Raw genomic sequence first — 19,173 nt, 5'->3', positions numbered from 1 at the left:
GAGGAGCCTCTTTTCTTTACAAGGGGAAGAAACATGAAAATCATCTGGACTCTTTTTACCTTCCCACATCATTCCTAATTTTAGTAATAATCAGCATCTAAATAACCGTGAGAGTTTAGGTGTGATGATTTTCTTGGTTTTGGAGTGGGTTGTCCTGCTATGTGGGGTGATAGCAGTAAAAACACAACAAATAAAAGAAATCCTTTTGAATTAAAGATCAACAAAACTAATGCAACAAGCAACAGTTTATTTATAAAAAAAGAAAAAAAAAACAACTTTTTAATGACATTTTATAGATTAAGTAAAAATACCAGTATTAATATATATGTATATACATAGTGCATGTATATATACATATGATATAACATTAACATTACATGCTTCTCAGGACAGAAGAATTAGGACATATTCCCTCATATCAATTTAAAACTCTATCACAACTTAAAATCATGGGAGAAAACTTGTTTCCTTTATTTTCTGTTTTTAAGACTTCAAGTACAGGAAGTTATCAAACCAGGATCTAACAGTGGAAACCATCTGCTATGCACCAATTACAAGGGACTGCCACAGATGATGAGTCAGGGGTCTTCTGAATTCTTACACAGGTCTCTGTGACCCTACAACTGTGTCAACCTTCTACCTGAGATGAAAGGGAATGATGAAGCGTGACAGTTTGTAGGTTTCATGTTGACGTTCACATTGACATTAGAACAAAAGCAAACTGAAAAATGTCTTTCTAGAGCAACAACACTGATCATGAAATCACCCTGGAGGAGGATTCCTTTCTCCCCTTTCCTCGCCAAACGAAACAGAGAGACTGTCAGAAAACAATACAAAAACAAAACTCAGGGTGAAGCACCTCTGGCGATGATCAGCATACAGCAAGGGACAGAGAGGTAGCGTTTCCTTGGTGACAGCTCCTGGCTGACTGATGACTTCAAACACACCCTCTTCTGCAAAAGGCACTCACATATTGTCTGTTTATAAATCATACAGTGGGATTCCATACGTGGGAGTTTCTCCTACAAATATAAAAGAGATAAGCCAAGGAAATGGTGTAACAAAGAAAAGAGTGTAAGAAATACACATTTTGGATAAATATGCGCTTTTCTTTTTTAAAGGACAATCAGTATAGTAGTTTAAAAAATGTTATTGAAAAGTTAGGAATTCCAGCAAAATTATCAGTAAGAAGCAAGGTACTGGAGGATGAGAGATGGAGCCCAAAACACTGAGAGGAGGTACACTAGCTTTTCGAGTGGCCAGAGTAAGGATTTGTTCTGCTCTTTCACTAGAATGACCATCCACAGACAACGGAATGAGAGAGGGAGGGAGGTAGCGGCGGAGAGACAGGTCAAGCCGGAGGGAGGAGAGGCATCCCTCTGGCTGCGGGCGCAGGAAGAAACACCCTTAGCATCTCCAAAGGGAAGAATGGACTACATCACCCTCTTGCTTCTGCAGTCCAAAGAGACCCTGCCCAAGCCAGAGGCTGCCCTCACCGGGAAACAACAGAGCTAATGGAATTGTAAGAGGTGCCGCTGTTGCAGCTCGAGGCATAGGCCTCCTGGCCATTGCCATCCAGGTTGATTTTGAACACAGAGGATGCCTTCAGCAAAAAGTCTGCGGCATCCCGGCGACCCAGCTCCCTCAGTTTGGACATGAGGGTGCCCACCGTGCTCTCAGGGTAGGTGGTCCATTCTCGCAGCAGGGCGTGGAGGGGGCTGGGGAGGAAATCCCTGGGAGCCCCGTTATTGGTGTTGTACTTTGCCACGAGGTCAGGGAGGCCCAAGTTCATGGCGAGAAGGCACCAGTCCTTCCCCAGGGGGTCGGGCGGGTCCAGCAGGCGACTCAGTTTCCTCCGAGTGAGGAGGTTCAGATCTGATGCGTGGATGTCCATGCCGAGGCTGGCCTGCGAGTAGACGTCATGACACCCAAAGCACATGATGCTGCTGAAGCTTTCCTTGTAGCCCCCCATGGTGTTGGTCAGTGAAGTTTCCTTCAGAGTCTGCGCCCGGAAGAAGTCCCGCGGCTGGTAGATCATGACAGGTTCGTGATGCTCCCGCAGCTGCTGGGGGCTCAGGTAATGTTTCACGGTCAGGAGCCCCGGCAACGTGGTGGCCATGACGTTCTCGATGGTGCTGCACACCGAGTCCAGCAGCAGGCAGCACTTGATCTTCTCCGTCTCTAGGCCGCGGACTTGGACCTCGATGCCCTGGCCGTGGTTGACCAGCAGCACCAGCAGCTCGGCGCCACGGTTGGCCAGCTTGCAGCCGTTCACCCACAGGCGGATATCCGCGTCTCCCTCTGCGCTCTGCTGGTGGATCCACCGGCACAGGTTCACCTGGACCTTGTGGAAGATGCCACACGGGAAGGGGGTGAGGTGCTCCACGGGCACGATGCGTACGCCGCCGTACACCATCACCTCGTCCTCCTCATCGGCCCAGGAGCGGTGCAGGTTGTCGGTCTTGATCAGGGCCGGGACGTCCACCATGGTCCCGCTACTCAGGTCCCGGGCGCAGATGTCCATGGCGTCGAGGATCTGCAGCAGCTCCTCCACGTCACTGTCAGGCACCAGGCGCTGGATGTCTTCCACGGTGTAGCGGCCCCGGTAATGGTGCAGGGCCCGTGGGGTCTCCACGGATAGCAGCTTCCCCAGGACGTTTGTGCAGAGCCAGCGGGGGTCCAGGAGCAGCACGTCCTGAACTGTTTCACTCTGCATGATGTTGATCTGCAGGGGGGACAACAGAAAGTCACACTTAGGCGCAGAGCCCTGGCCAGGTACACTAGCCACTTAGAGCACTAATGGCCTGATCCCAGCAATAGAGGCTGAGCGGACGCTCTAAGGAGTGACCAGAGGCCATTCCACCTGGATGCATCTCAAAAACCGAACACCAAGTGGAGAAAAACAGCTTGAAAATGTCAGAATAAGAGATTCTGAAAAACAACTCCCCTGGAGTCTTCAAAAAGGCCAGTGAAACGAAAGAAAAAAAGAAGAAGAGAGATGGCAATGAGTGATTTTAGACTGGATTCTGAATCTCAAAATAAGTACATAAATAAAAATAGCTTTAAAAGAAATTATTGGGACCAGTGGCAAAGTCTTGAATGAGGATGATATATTCAGTCACAGTACTATATTAATGGTGTGTTTCTGGAATCATCAATTATATTGGGTTATGTGGGAAAATATCCTTCTCCTTAGGAAATATAGGCTAAATTATTTAGGGGAGAAATGTCATCATGCCTGCAAAATTAACAAATAAATAGAAAGGAACAGAATCAAGTAAATGTAGCAAAATGTCAACAATTGATCAGTTTAAATGTAGTAGGACAGGCACCATGGCTCACGCCTGTAATCCCAGCACTTTGGGAGGTCGAGGTGGGTGGATCACTTCAGGTCAGGAGTTCATGGCCAACCTGGTGAAACCCGTCTCTTCTAAAAATACAAAACTTAGCCGGGCGTAGTGGCTTGTGCCTGGAATCACAGCTACTCGGGAGGCTGAGGCAGGAGAATCGCCTGAACCCAGGAAGTGGAGGCTGTAGTGAGCCAAGATCGTGCCACCGTACTCTAGCCTGGGCAACAGAGTGAGACATCATCTCAAGTAAATATGTAAATAAATAAATTTAAAAAATAAATAAATATAGCATATATGAGAGTTCATGGTACTATCCTTGCAACTTCTGTAAAGGCTTGAAAATTTAAAAAAAAAAAAAAAGAACATTGTATTACTATACCATTATATAAATTTTTAACACACACACCTAGAAAAGGTCTGGAACGCTATGCAGACATGATAATAGCTGGCCTCAGAGAAGGGGAGAGAGGAATGAGACTAGAGAGAGATGGCCCAAGGGGACTTTAGCTTTTTGGTTGTGTTTATTTCTTAGAAAAATAAAAAGTCAGAAAGAAAAAAAAGTGACAGACAAAAAAACAAACTAACAAAACAAAAACCCACCAGAAGGCGCTTTCCCCTTATGGAACAGTTCTGCTTCCTCTCTGGGAGAGTGGCCATCCCACCGGACTCCCTCACCTGGAGGCTCTGGCTCCACCGGTGACCACACGGTACTTTCCTGCCCACACAGTCTGGCTTAAACCTTAAAGATGCCCCCCTCTACGAGTCTATTCAAAATTGAACCTAGGTTGACAACTCCTCGAGGGCAGAGCCAATATCCATCTAGTTCCTGATGGAGCATTTGCTGGAATGCCGTTTGCAATTTGTTCCTAAACATGCTCATCTCCTCGGGCTCAGGAAAGACAAAGACTGAAAAGCTGTCCCCTAGTGGAGGAGAGCAGAGAGCCAAGACAGCCAGCTAAACACAACGTGGGACCCTGGGCCAGAAAACAGACTTCAGAAGGGCCACTGAGGAGCTGTGAAGATCTGCAGTCGGGGTATGGAAGGCAGGTCTGGAGGAGGCCCGGGGCCAATCAGAGTCTGGCCGCACAGTGTAGTTCTCGCTGCTTAATTCCCTTCCTTCTTTACGTCTTCATTTACTTATTAAAAGTTTCAAGGACAAGCAGGGATGGAATGTCAAATAAAGGAGACTATACGCTATGATCTAGAAAGTTGCTGGTCTAGTGCTAGAAAGTGAGGGACTCCTGTGCCAAAGGAGTTTATTATTAGAGTTGAAATTTTAATCACTTTAAAGTATTCCTGGAGGAGTCAGAAGATTCGCTGGCTGTTTAACCAGGAGTTTAAAGGCTGACGAAACACTGCCTGTGGCTCCCGTTTTCAAGGTAATTGGCCTGGGATTCAGGTTTAGTTTCAAGACAGCGTGACTCATACAAACTGGCTATAGGGCCAGACCTGGCATGTGAGACGGGAGAGGTAAGCATCTGGCTTTTAATAACCTCAGAGCTGTTTTTAGTTCCAATATTCAGAACCGCCCTTTTTGGCTCACACTAATTCATGCAGTCTCCTGACTTCATACGGAAGAGCAATGTGAAGGCAATGCCCCCTTTCTGGGGACAGGCATATGATGCCATCACAATGGGGTTTCCAAACCACGACCCAGGGCTGAATGTCACACAACCAGAGCAAACCCTCCCATTCTCAGTCATTTCTGCCAGGCTTGCTAGGGTTTTGAAAATGTACATCTCCAGTTGTGATTACTCTGTGTGTCTGTGCACTGGAGTTCTGTGTCTTTGTATCTCCAGATATCATTTCCACGAGGACACCTCACTGCCTTTTCTCAGTTGTTTTTGCGCTCAGGAGATCTGTGTGGAGCTAGTAACTCCACGCTGACAGAAAGCAGCCATCCTGAAGGCTGCCAGGAGTAGCAAGTTAGTACCAGGTGCCCAGGGGGACTGAAGAGAGACCCAGGCACCTGGGGCAGCGGACACTGCACGCCCAAACTAACAGACTCTGGAAACAAAAGCAAAACAAGACAAGATTCAAAGACAGCTCCTACGCTGAGCAAGAACTGCGTTCAGAGCGTCACTTGAGGCTGTATGTGACTGTCACATGTCTGGAAATACTGGAGGTAGCTGGGCCATTTCCATACTGCTTCCTCAGGCTTACACCACCTGCAAGAGCTGGAATTTGAGACAGGCTGAGTCCCTGGCACCTCTCATGGACCTCTGCCTGGGCTCCCAGGGGCTCACCTCGCCTGTGCTGTGAAGCTGCTGAGCGATGCGCCTGAGATCTTCCTCACTGGCCAGAGGGTTCAGCTGGTCCTGCACGTCATACACAAACTGCTGCAGTGACATCAGCTGGTTGGGTCCATTGAGCTTCCTCCAGGAAGGCAGCGTGGAGACAATTTTCTCACACAGGTGAGTCATGGGCGGGCAGACCTAGAAGGGGCAGGGAGGGACAAGTTAACTCACCTGCAGCTGTGGGTGCTCTGAGCAGAGCCTCGGTAGAGAGGACGCTTTTCGTTCAGGTGCCTTGCATGTGATCTGATGAATGAGCAAGTGGGTTTTGTTGTTTGTGGGTTTTTTTTCCTTTTTTTAGACTGGGCCTCACTATTGCCCAGGCTGGTCTTGAACCCTTGGGCTCAAGTAATCTTCTTGTCTCAGTCTCCTGAGTAGCCCGGACTACAGGTACACACCACTGTGTCACGTAGTTAGTGCTTTTTGGGTTGAGTACTGGGGCAGCTGTTTTTCAGACTTGCCTTTAAGCCTGATCTATTGCTCAACTATAAAGTTTTATAAAAGCTCTTTAGTTCATGTTAAATAGATTTTGAGTCTTCCAGGAATGTTTTTGGAATTGCGGATTCGGTCACTCAATCAACTCATGTTCACCAACTCCTGTTTCACTCCCTCACTTCTTCGTCCATCCCTCCCTTCTTTCCCTGGCTCTCTCCGCCCTGTCAGTTTCACGCAGGCAATGGTCACTTTATGAACACAGGAAAAGAGAATGAGTGAGTATCGTCAATATTAGAGTGAGTTTTTGCCAGTAAATTAGGCATTTATGAGGACTATTGTTGAAACATTGTTTCCAATTAGACCCATTCTTGGTAAGAAGGTTGAAGTGGATTTTTAACCTTTTAAGGTGGTTAAATCAATCAGTCTATGTTACAGATTCATATAATTCCCACACCTCCTGATTAGAAACCACACATGCCACAGGCTGTACGGCATCATTAATTCCGCACTCCCCTCTCAAATCCTGTCTTTTATGTCAGCTAAATTCCACTCTGCATTCAAAAACAAGATTCTCAGGGGTGAGTGCAGTTGACGGGTGGACTCCACCTGCCTGAGCTCAGGAGTTTGGGAGTTGGACGTGGGGTGTCTGCAGCCACAGATCTTGCCAGAACCCAGTTTGAAAATCTTCAAGGACTCCCTCCTGCCTCGGGAATGCAGCCCCAGTCCAGACCTGGTGGGGAAGCGCTGGGGCCTCACAGACCACTGCTAGTTCCCGGATCACTGCCCCTGGTTTCTGGGATGGATTCCTCCCAGGCCTAGCCAGACCACCCCCCATCTTCTGATGATGCCACAGTGGGTCCCCAACAGGAAAGCAGGATATTTGGTGTGCAAGGGCAGGGTTTTCTTGAGACAGGAGAGGGTTTCCTGGGAATTCTGGAAGCATGTCTGGAACCAGAATCTGGTGTGGGAAGCACAGCATTTTCCTATTAGCAAAGCAGTTAAAAAAAAAAAAAAAAAGAAAGAAAAAGAAAAAGAAAGAGAGAGACAGACACCCAGAGGCAGCTTCAAAGGTAAGAGAGGGAGACAGGCATCTGTCCGCATCTGTCCTCAGGCCTGGGCTGCAGGGAGAGTCCAGATTGAATGCCACCCCTTCTCTGCTGGGATGTTTGCCCTTTCCTACCAATTCTGGAGAGCTTTCTGAACATTACGGTGTGACCCTTTATCCGTCCAATGCATTGAGAATGCTTTTTCCCAGCCTATTTCACCTTTCAACTTTGTTTGCTGAATTTGTTTGCCAGAAAAACATTTTTAAGATTTTTAGATTTTCAAATGGGTATATTTTCTTTTAAAACTTCTAGTGTTTTATATCTTGGTTTAACAGGTTTCCTCAGTCCCTAGTTATTTTGAAAATACACTCTCCGCAATTTCTATTCACGATATTTATTATTTTATGTTTTTATATTTAAAAGTTTTAATCCATTTATCTTTGGACTTTGTAGGGTGTAGGAGTCCAACTTTATTTCCTTCCAGACAAATAGCCAGTTGTGCCAGTTTCATTTATTAAATAATCTTTTCCCCCATTAACTATGAAAAATATATTTATTTTCCATTATATTTCTAAAAATATTACCATTTGCTTCTATACTCTCTTAAGCTTTTCTTCCTATTTAACTGTATTGATTATCAGCGGCTTTATAATATGTTTAATTTTTCCATGGACATTTTCCATGGAAAATCCCAATCCTCTCAACCCATTCAGATGCTAACTGAAACTGTATTACATTTATAAAACTAGGGAAAAATAAAATATTCAGTCATATCCTGCAACCCAAGAATGCAGTCTTGTTCTCCTTGTTGATTTATTCTTTTCTGTCTTTCAAAAAAGTTTGTGACTGTTTTTCTACTTTCCTGAATTTTCCAAATATTCCACACTAAGTCACTTTTGAATTATTTTTTTTCCAAAATTGGCCAGGCATGGTGGCTCACGCCTGTAATCTTAGCACTTTGGGAGGCTGAGGTGGGAGGATCACCTGAACCTTGGAGTTAGAGACCAGCCTGGGCAACATAGTGAGACCCTGTCTCTACCCAAAATCAAAAAAATTAACCAGACACGGTGGTGCGTGCCTATACTCCTAGCTACTCAGGAGGCCGAGGCGGGCAGATTGCTTGAGCCCTGGAATTCAAGGCTACAGTGAGCTATGATCACACCACTGTACTCCAGCCTGGATGAGAGCGGAGCTCCTGTGTCTGGAAAAATAAAATAAATAAGTAAAACATTTTAAAAGAAACCAATAAATTGGTAAGAATTTCATGAAATTGAAGTGGTTCACCTTTGCCCATAATAACCTTTCATTTCCCATCGTCTACTTGTTTCTTCCTTTCTTGTCCCAGAGCCCTTGGATAAAAACATGTCCAGGCAGACCCCTCTTACTGAGTCCTACTATGAAGCAGTTCCCTGAAACCGGAGGCAAATCAAGAAGGAAGTTCAAAGGGGTCCAGGCCCCCTCTACAGGGTATACTTACTGAAACAATCTGGCTTCGTATTTCTTGCAGATGATTTCGAAGTACCTTCATGTCCTTTGACCCAGAAGCCCCAGCATCCAGAACAAACAGCTTATTTGAAATGTGAAGATCATTTCCAAACCTAAGGGAATAGCGGCAGCCTCTTCAGCAGTGAGTCAATCTCCCCAGGTCTTTCCACGGAGGGGCCAGGCTCCTACTGGCCCAAGAGGCTGGTAGGAGGCAAGGAAAGTTCTGGTTTCCTTGCAAAGGCCCCTCCATCCCTGCTGTTGGTGGGCTCTGCCTCGTCACAGTGGATGCAGAGATTTGGGGAGATCAGCATATGCTCCGAGTCATAGGAGCGGGACCTTCGGGTTTGCCCAAAGCAGCATGAGCACTGCATGGAAAGATGTCAGTCAGTTTCTCCCGGTGCAAGGAAAAGTGAGGCCTAAAGCTCGCACCTTACAAGTGAGGACAAGAGACACTGTGGAAAGTGGAGGGACTAAGAATAGAGGTATGAATGCAAACGTTACATCACTGACCTAAAAATATGAATAGAAGCCCCCTTTTCATATCTGACAACAGATAGAGTGTCTCAAGACAACAGATGAGTGTCTCAAGTTGATAATGCAAGATCAGAGATACTAGCATATTATATAGACCTGCAGGCTCAAACTTTTTTGATAGACTGTAAGTAAAAACACATATTTTACATTACAATCCTATACATACCCATACTCATCAGTGAAACAGACCTTTTACAAAATAATACTTGATATGAAAAGTACTACGCTCTATCCTATCCACTGTCCTGTCCCATTCCATTCCATCCCATTTTAAAAAGAATTGGCCTGGCCGGGCGCGGTGGCTCAAGCCTGTAATCCCAGCACTTTGGGAGGCTGAGGCGGGTGGATCACAAGGTCAAGAGATCGAGACCATCCTGGTCAACATGGTGAAACCCCGTCTCTACTAAAAATACAAAAAACTAGCTGGGCACGGTGGCGCGTGCCTGTAATCCCAGCTACTCAGGAGGCTGAGGCAGGAGAATTGCCTGAACCCAGGAGGCGGAGGTTGCGGTGAGCTGAGATCGCGCCATTGCACTCCAGCCTGGGTAACAAGAGCGAAACTCCGTCTCAAAAAAAAAAAAAAAAAAAAAAAGAATTGGCCACGACTCCCTAAATGAATTTTAAGACTCACTAGTAGGTTGTAACTTACATTGTAAGACATACTGATTAGTGTTTCTGAACACTGAATACTGTATACTGAAACCTAAACAGCTAAAAGAAGTCACCTCTGGGCAGTGGTGCTGAGAGGTGGGAAGACGCGGGAGGATGGCTACCTTTCATCACGTGCTCTTCATTTGTATTTGATTTATTATGTGGATTCATTGCTTTAATAAAAATGAAAAATACAGGTTGTGCATCCCTAATCCAGAAATCTGAAACCTGAAATGTTCCAAGATCCAAAAACCTTTTGGGCAAAGGCAAGACACACAAGACAGGCATTAGAACATTTCAGATTTAGAATTTTTGAATTAGGATGTTTAACTGCTATGTATAAAGACATTAAAATCCAAACAAATCTGAAATCAGAAACACTTCAAGAGCCAATCGTTTTCCAATAAGGGACTCATGACCTGTGCAAAAAAGAGTCAACCGAGAAAGAAAGCCCTCTAAAACCTTCCTCTGGTTCACGAGACTTGTACTTTTCACACCTCTGCTTCGTTCTCAGGGAGAGGAGGCTACCCGTGAGCTGGGGACTAAATGGCTGCCCCTCACCTGTTCCTAATCTCTTTCAGCAACGATGTGTCTTTGTCATATCCAAACTCGCCTCCTGCCGGTCGAGGAACATTCATGATGTCAGCGTGGGTGGCCACCAGGACGACATGGAGTGGGTTCTTCAGCTTGCCACCGAAGGCTGGGGGCAGAGAGGGAACTGCTTCAGGAGGGGTGTCCTCCTACCTGGCTGCCTCTCCTGCTCAGGTGAGGGGGTGTGTTGGCCTCATGCCCAGGCCGACTCTCCAGGTACAAGTGCAACCTGTCACAGACATGAGAGCCTCATGCCTGCTGTGCACTGTGACCCCAGAAGGCCCCAGCATGACCAATGACAGGATGAGCCCATCTCCTAGGCCACAAGGAAGGTAGCTCAAAGTGGACCAGAACCACTAAGGGCAGTTTCTCAAGTCTTCAAACAGCCCCTACTTGCAAGGAGAGAGAAAATTTAACCTTTGCCAAGGGAGATGCCATTTACAAGACCAAAGAGAGACCTCTGGGTGCAGCAGCACCACAGAGATGGGTTAGAGATAAGCAGCCTGCCTGTCACACAGACAGCCTCTCACCTAGGGGAGTGCTGAAAAAAAAAGAAAAAAAAAGTTGTAAAACTGGCAGTACCCGGAAGGGCATTAAGCCCAATTCTTTGTATTATCAAATGCTTTTCTGGGAAAAAAACTTGACTGCTGAGTGTTGCATTTCACCAGGGAAGGTTGCCTCTCTTGTTGTGGGCAAAGACCAGAAGTTTATTTCATGTTATCCTCTCCTCTAGGAATAAAGTTAAGATAACACATTCAGTCAACATGGTTCCTTTCTTCATTTCTTTCTTTTTTTTGAGACATGGTGTCACTGTGCCACCCAGGCTAAAGTGCAGTGGCACGATCTCAGCTCACTGCAGCCTCAGCCTCCCAGGTTCAAGCAATCCTCCTGCCTCAGCCTCCCAACTAGCTGGGACTATAGGCACACGCCACCACACCTGGCTAAGTTTTTGTATGTTTTGTAGAGATGAGATTTTGCCATGTTGGCTAGGCCGGTCTTGAACTCCTGCGCTCAAGAGATCCACCCACCTCGGTTTCCCATGATGTTGGGATTACAGGCATGAGCCACTGCACCTGGCCCCTTTCTTCATTTCTTAGTGGAATTACAGGATAAAGAAGAGCATATTCTGCTGATTAATTCTGTACCCTTTAAGCAAAGGTGCTGTAGCTATCCAAGCAGGGATTCTATTTTGCACCCAACACACAATGACCATAGCTCTCAAAGAAAAAAGGTGAGACATGCCTTTCAAAGAATTGTTCAGAAGTGGGCCTTTGAGGCAGGAATATGCAATCATGAAACAAAAACTCCCTGAAGAATACCATGAACACCTGAGCCCCCAAAAGATTCTCAGAGTAGAAGTGTCCTAGCAGGAAGCAGAAAGGAAGGTGGCCCAGCTCTTAGCCACAGATGGTGGGATCTGCTCATGGCCTGGTGCAAGGCCAGCAGCAGCAGTAGCAGCAGAGCAGGAGCCTGGAAGGAGGAGGCGATCCGTGGCCAACCACAGGCAAGACATCACTGGCCCACAGGGACTTAACTCACCTATGGGTTCTTCAACGGGGACAAGGGACTTCAGGAAACTGAGCCAGAAAATCACTTGGTTCAGCTGGATCTCATAGGGTTCTTCTAGACTAAACACAACAACATGGATTGACGTGGGATCATTTGCAGCAAAATAGTCGTAACAGCAGAAATACACAGGATTTCCAGAGAACTCCCACACGCTGAAATCGCCAACTCCTACGGAAAAAGAAAAATGATAACGATCGTGAAACATCACCAACCAAATTTCAATTGTAATTTCTCTTAGCACTTCAAGGATTCTAAGTAGGCACAGTGATACTTACAGCATTCTTCTGTATATATCTACACCTTGTTGTGACCTGGGTATGGTTCGTCCCCACTAAAACTCATGTTGAAGTTTGCTCCTCAGCGAGGTGTTGTGGGAGGTGAGGCCTGGTGGGAGGGGTTTGCGTACTAAGGGCAAATCCCTTCCCCAAAGGCTTGATGCTGGTGGGAGTGAGTGACTGAGTTTGTTCTTGCTCTTGTGAGAATGGATTAGTTCTCACGGGAATGGATTAGGTTCTGAGAATGTGGGTTGATACAAAGTAGGTTTTTGTTCCCTCTCATGTGTCCACTTTCCCTTTGACCTTTTGCCATGTTTAGACCCAGCTCAAAAGCTCTCACCAGAAGCAAAGCACATGCTGATGCCATGGCCCCTGAACTTCCCAGTCTGCAGAGCCATGAGCTACATGAACCTCTAACAACCATATCCTAAGCCACTGAGAAAACTAGAGACTAACAACCATACCCTAAGCCACTGAGAAAATTACAGACACCACTGGAGTTGTTTATAGCTGAAAACAAAAAAAATCATATAGCCACTATGTTACTGCATGCACCCAGCAAAGCCAAAGTGCCCTACCCAACCAACACCACAGAAACATCTTCAGGAAGACAGCCTCCCCTATGAAAGCAAGTTCAACAAGTTCAAAGAAGTGACTATTATACCAGATGCGCAGATATCAATGTAAGGACACAAGAAACAGGAAAAAGCAGGGAAATATTACACCTCCAAAAGAGTGCAGTAACTCTTCAGCAACAGATTCAAATGAAAAATAAATGTATGCAATCTAAAAAAAGTATCCAAAATAATGAAATTAAACAAGTTCAGTGAGGCACAAGAGAATCCAGAAAAACAATACAAATAAATCAGAATAACAACTCAGAATATGAACGAGAGATTTACCAAATAATCAAACTAGAAATTCTAGAATTGAAGACCGTATTGAATAAAATAGACCATTCATTCAAAAGCTGCAACAATAGACTAGATCAAGCAGAAGAAAGAATTTCATAACTTGAAGATAGGTCTTTTGTAATCACCCAGACAACATTAAAAACACAGAAATCAAAAAAAAAAGAAAAAAAAAAAAAGAAAAACAAAGCTCTTATGACATATGGGACACCATAAAGCAATCAAATATTCAAATTTTTGGTGTCCTAGAGGTAAAGAGAAACTGAAATAGGTAAAAATCTATTTATTAAAATAATTGTTAAAAACTTCCCAGGTTTAGCAAGAGATTTGGAAGCAGGAAGCTCAGAAATCTCCAAATAGATACAATGGAAAAAAGGTCGTCTCCATGGCACATTATAGTCCAATTGCCAAAAGTGAAAGACAAAGAGAAATCTGCAAACAGAAAAAAAAAAAAAAAAAAAAAAAAAAAAAAAGTCTAGTCACTTACAAGGCAATGCTCATTAGACTCACAGCAGATTTCTCAGCAGAAATCCTACCGGCCAGGAGAGAATGAATGCTATATTTGAAGAGCTGAAAGAAGAAAATTGTCAGCCAAGGATGCTACACCCAGCAAAGTTATGCTTCATAAGTGAAGGAGAAATAAAGTCTTCCCCAAACAAGAAAAGCTGGGGGAATTGATCGCCACTAGATCAAATCTACAAGCAATGCTTAAGTAGTCCTACACCTGGAAGTGAAGGGACAATTCTTCTATCATGAAAACACACAAAAGTATAAATCCACTGGCAGAACAAGCATATTCATAAGGAAGAGAAAGGACTCAAATATTACAACAGAAAGCCAAACAACAATGATACTAAAGGAGAAAGGAAGGAATAAAGAGTATATAAAACAATAAAAAAATCAATTAATAAAATGACAGGAATAAGCCCTCACGTATTAATAATAACCTTGAATGTAGATGGATTAACTTTTCCACCTGAAAGATACACACTGTTTTTTTAACTAATAAAACATGGTACAACTATACGCTGCTGACGACAAATCCATCTTATCTATAAAGATACTTACAGGCTGAAAGTAAAGATATTCCATGAAAATGGAAAGCAAAAGTGAGTGGAAGTTGCTATACTTATATCAGATAAAACACTTTAAGTCAAAAACAGTAAAAAGAAACAAAGACAGTCATATAATGGGAAAGGGATCAATTCAGCAAAAGGATATAACAATTCTAAATATTTATGTATCCATCACCAGAGCACCTAGATATTTACAATAAATATTATTAGATCTATAGAAGAGATAGACTTCAATACAGTAATATTTGGGGAATTTAACACTCCACTTTCAGCGTTAGACAAATTATATAGACAGAAAATTAACCAAAAAACACTGAATTTAAACTGTGTGCTAGACCAAGTGGACCTAACAGACATTTCCAGAACATTTCATCCAACAGCTACAGAATACACATTCTTCTCATCAGCACAGGGAACATTCTCCAGGATAGAACATATATTAGGACACACAAAAAGTCTCAACAAATATAAAAACATTGAAATCATATCAAGTATCTCCTCAAACCACAACGCAATAAAACTAGAAATTGATAATAAGAGGAACTTTGGAAACTGTACAAATACATGGAAAGTAAACAACATGCTCCTGGACGACCATAGGATCAAGAAAGAAACTAGATGCGAATTGAAGAAATTACTGAAACAGATGAAAATCACAGCACGAGACCAAAACCTACAGCAAAAGCTGTGCTAAGAAGGAAGTTTATCACAATGAACACCTACATCAAAAAATCAGAAACATTTCAAGTAAACAACCTAATGATGCACCTCAAGGAACTAGAGAAGCAAGAAAAATCCAAACCCAAATTTAGCAGAAGGAAAGAAATAATAAAAGTCAGAGAAGAACTAAACAAAATAGAGACTAACACATGACAAAGAACTAATGAAATGAAAAGTTGTTTTTTTTAAAATATAAACAAATTTGCTGAACTATTTGCTAGAGTGACCTAGAAAAAAAGAGAGAAGACCCAAAAGAACAAAATTAGAAATGAGAAGATATTACAACTGATGGCACAGAAATACCAAAGATCATCAGACGTTATTATGAGCAACTATATGCTGATTGGAAAATCTAGAGGAAATGGATAAATTCCTGGACACATAATTTACAAAGACTGAACCAAAAAAGACATAGAAAACTTGAGCAGACCAATAATGAGTAATGAGATTGAATCAGTATTAAAAAATGAGATACCACTTCACACAAGTCAGAATGACTATATCATTAAAACAAGAGATGCTGGGGACAGTGTGAAGAAAAGGGAACACTTCTACATCGTTTGTGGGAATGTAACTTCAGCCACTGTGGAAAGAAGTTTGGAGATTTCTCAAAGAACTTAAAACTACCGTTTGATCCAGGGACCCCTGATTCCCATTTCTGAGTATATATCTGAAAGAAAACAAATTGTTCCACCAACAAGACGCATACACTCGAATGTTCAGGGCAGCACTGTTCTCAACAGCAATGACATGGGGTCAGCCTAGGTGCCCATCAATGGCAGACTGGATGAAGACAATGTGGTACATATACATCATGAAATACTAAGAAGACATAAAAAAGAAGAAAATCAGGTCCTTTGCAGCAACATGAATGCAGCTGGAGGCTACTATCCTAAGTGAATTAACACAGCAACAGAAAACCAAATATTGCATGTTCTCACTTACAAGGTGGTGTTAAATATTCGATACTCATGGACAGAGAGATGGCAATAACAGAAACTGGGGAGTACTGGAGGGGTGGGAGGGAGGGAGGCAAGGAAAAACTATTGGGTACTATACTCAGTACCTGAGTGACAGATCATTTGTACCCTAAACCTCAGCATCATGCAATATAACCAGGTAACAAACCTGCACAGGGCCCCTCAATCTAAAATATAAGTTGAAAAAGAAAGGGGAAAAAATAGGCAAGGAACCTGAATAGAAACTTCTCGAAAGAAGACATATAACTGGCGAACAGGTAAATGAGAAAAATATTCAGTGTTACTAATCATCTAGGAAATTCAAATCCAAACCAGTGAGACATCCCTTTACACCAATCAGAATGGCTATTAATAAAAAGACAAAAAAAAATAGCAGATGCCGGCAATGGGGCAGAAAAAAGAGAATTCTTGTATACTGTTGGTGGAAATATAAATTAGTACAGCTATTATGGAAAATAGTATGGAGATTTCCAAAAAGACTAAAAACTGAGCTAACATATCATCTAGTAATTCCACTACAGTGTATTTTCCGAAGGAAAGGAAATCAGGGTATCAAAGGGATACCTGCACGTCCATATTTGCTTCAGCACTGTTCACAATAGCAAAGATATGAAATTGACCTAAGTGTCCATCAAGGAGCAAATGAATAAAGAAAACACGGTATACACATAACAGAATGCTATTTATACTTGGGCATAAAACAGAATGAAATAATGTTATTTGCAGCAACATGGATAGAACTGGAGGTTATTATGTTAAGTCAAATAACCCAGACACAGAAAGATAAACATTGTATATTCTCATTCACATGTGGGAGCTAAAAAAGTTGATTTTATGGAGGTAGAGAGCAGAGTGATAGATACCAGACACTGGGAAGGCTGTGTGTGCGTGTGTGTGTGTGTGTGTGTGTGTGTGTGTGTGTGTGGTGGGCGGGGGCAGGGAATGAAGAGAGGTTGAATAATGGGTACAAACATACAGTTAGAAGGAATACATTCTAATGCTCAAAAGCAGAACAGGGTGACTATAGTTAACAACGTGTTGTATATTTCAAAATAGCTAGAAGAGAGGACGTGAAATGTTCCCAACATGTAGAAATGATAAAAACTGAGTGATGGACACCTCACTGATTATAACACATTCTATGTGAAATATCACATGTACCCCATAAATATGTACAAATATTGAATTCATTTACTCACTAGTCACTTATCAAGCACCTACTTACTGTATGCCAAGTGCTTTATTAGATGCTGACAACACCCCAGTGTTTACTTTTACTGTGTAGGGATGGTAGCCAGCCATGCTTCAGTCCTGGCTCACCGAATATCAGCTTGTGTTGGATTTCCTTCTGGAAGTGACAGTTACAGCCTGGGACAAGATCCCTTTAGGGATGACTGACAGCCCTGTCAAAGAGAAACCTGAAGTCCTTCCCTGGGAGCAGGCAGGGCATACCGTTCAAATAGGCGTTCTGGATGTCGATGGCCTTGGTGGACTGGTCATCGGCTGAGCAGTGCGGGTGATGGGTCGGGGCCACGAACACCTCCAGCATCCCTTTGGTAAGGCCCGGCTCGAACATCATGCTGCGGCTCCTCACGCTCACGTTCTCGCAGCCTGGGTACAGGTTGTTGATGCTCACCGAGACTGCAGGATGGAAAGGACCGCGTGAGTCCTCGCAGCGTGCAGTGTGCACCTGTCTCTCTCCCAGGCTGGCCCTGAGGTTGCATTATCTGGAGCACGCCTCTGTCCCCACCCCAACTCTGGCTTCAGGCTGAGTGTGTCTGCCCTCACGCGGGCAGGGCAGCAGTATTCCCAGGGAGGCTGTGGGCTTTTCCACTTGCTCCACCTCCCCACAACCCTTTTCTGCCCTGCCCTGTGCCTGCATGGCCGGTCCTAGGGATTGTGTCTCTAGGCTGACTTGCCATGTGACTTCTGCTTAGGGTCAGCCAAGCGGAGGCTGCAGAGAGAGTGGGAGGGCAGAGGTCGGGGTTTCTTCCCTTCTCACTCACTGCCTGCTGCTTCTCTGATACTTGCAGTCTGCCTCCAGCTTCCGCTGAGCAGCTTCTCTCTTGCACATGAGATGATGGTTGCAGGTTAAATGGAAAATGATTTCACACAGTAGCAGGCCATGGCATTAAATGATGCTGAATCACACATTGTGAAAGCTACTCCTTTTTGAAATTCCCTTGAAGGCCTTTTAGTTCTTCCGGCAGCAAGTCTCCACTTGAGGCCTTCCGAGTTTAGCATTTCCCCAATACCTGCTAATTTTCCCTTTTAATAAAGAGGGTGTGGGCATCAGCGTATATATAGCTGGGTTTTATTCACACTGGTTGCTGTTCACTGCATTTATTTTTACTTACGGCAGTGGCACTGGGTTCCAACTTATGGTAAGGATATTGTTTCATTTTCAAATCAATGTATTTCAGTCCATTTTAAAGAGTGGGTCCGTTTTTAAAGTGTGTGTGTAGTAGTGGGGCAGTGTGTGTGGTGGGGGGGGGCTGAATATCGAGTTTGGGTTCTCTGTGTTTGGGCACAGAGCCTGTGCTTCCTCACCACCCCAGTGACTCACTGGGCTGCCCCTCTCCCCATCTCTCCCACTGGGCCTGTGCAGGCAGAAGCTGCCTTTCTGGTCAGGGCTGTGACTCAGGGCCCAACAGTGGCTTCTCCGTAAGAACTTGGTGAAGCAATTGCACTGGAGGAGGGAGGGGTTCATTGATCTTAACTGTCCCATGTAGTACCATTGGCTTACAATTAATATATTGAACATTGCAAGGCACTAAAGGAGTGACCATTGCACCTTTTGCCGGACTTTAAAACAGGTGATCCAAACACCAAGGTAATCCCTTACTTAAAGACCAAAGGTTAAGACTGGGGACATGGATGACGGGGATATCCCACAGAGGGGATGAGGAGAAAAGCGGACCCTAAGGGCAGGGTCAGGTACAAGGAGAAAAGGAAGGGCACTTAGATGGCAGGATTTACTCTTTCTTTTTTCTGAGACGGAGCCTTGCTCTGTCGCCAGGCTGGAGTACGGCAGCACGATCTCAGCTCACTGCAACCTCTGCCTCCCAGGTTGAAGCAATTCCTTTGTCTCAGCCTCCAGAGTAGCTGGAACTAGAGGTGAGCCCCACCACTCCTGGGTAATTTTTTGTATTTTAATAAAGATGGGGTTTCACCATGTTGGACAGGATGGTCTCGATCTCCTGACCTCGTAATCCACCTGTCTCAGCCTCCCAAAGTGCTGGGATTACAAGGGTGA

General features: G+C 44.3%; 1 protein-coding gene across 4 annotated transcripts in view; it reads right to left on the bottom strand.

Moving 5' to 3' along the window:
* Positions 1-273: 273 nt before the first annotated feature.
* Positions 274-19,173, bottom strand: part of DAPK1 (death associated protein kinase 1) — a 209,765-nt gene continuing 190,865 nt past the window's right edge. For all 4 annotated transcript variants that reach the window (XM_039474785.2, XM_039474784.2, XM_003941136.4 and 1 more), the window contains exons 21-26: positions 17,370-17,558; positions 11,926-12,123; positions 10,357-10,495; positions 8,603-8,723; positions 5,597-5,785; positions 274-2,725 (exon numbers count right to left, since the gene is read on the bottom strand). In XM_039474785.2, coding sequence (XP_039330719.1) covers positions 1,493-2,725; positions 5,597-5,785; positions 8,603-8,723; positions 10,357-10,495; positions 11,926-12,123; positions 17,370-17,558 — 2,069 coding nt within the window. In that variant the 3' untranslated portion in view covers positions 274-1,492. The remainder of the gene's footprint in view (positions 2,726-5,596; positions 5,786-8,602; positions 8,724-10,356; positions 10,496-11,925; positions 12,124-17,369; positions 17,559-19,173) is intronic.

This window comes from Saimiri boliviensis, chromosome 2 (genome assembly GCF_048565385.1).
Source record: "Saimiri boliviensis isolate mSaiBol1 chromosome 2, mSaiBol1.pri, whole genome shotgun sequence".
Lineage (NCBI taxonomy): Eukaryota > Metazoa > Chordata > Mammalia > Primates > Cebidae > Saimiri > Saimiri boliviensis.
Note: the sequence above shows the minus strand (reverse complement) of the source record. Positions and strands in the feature narration are given on the sequence as shown.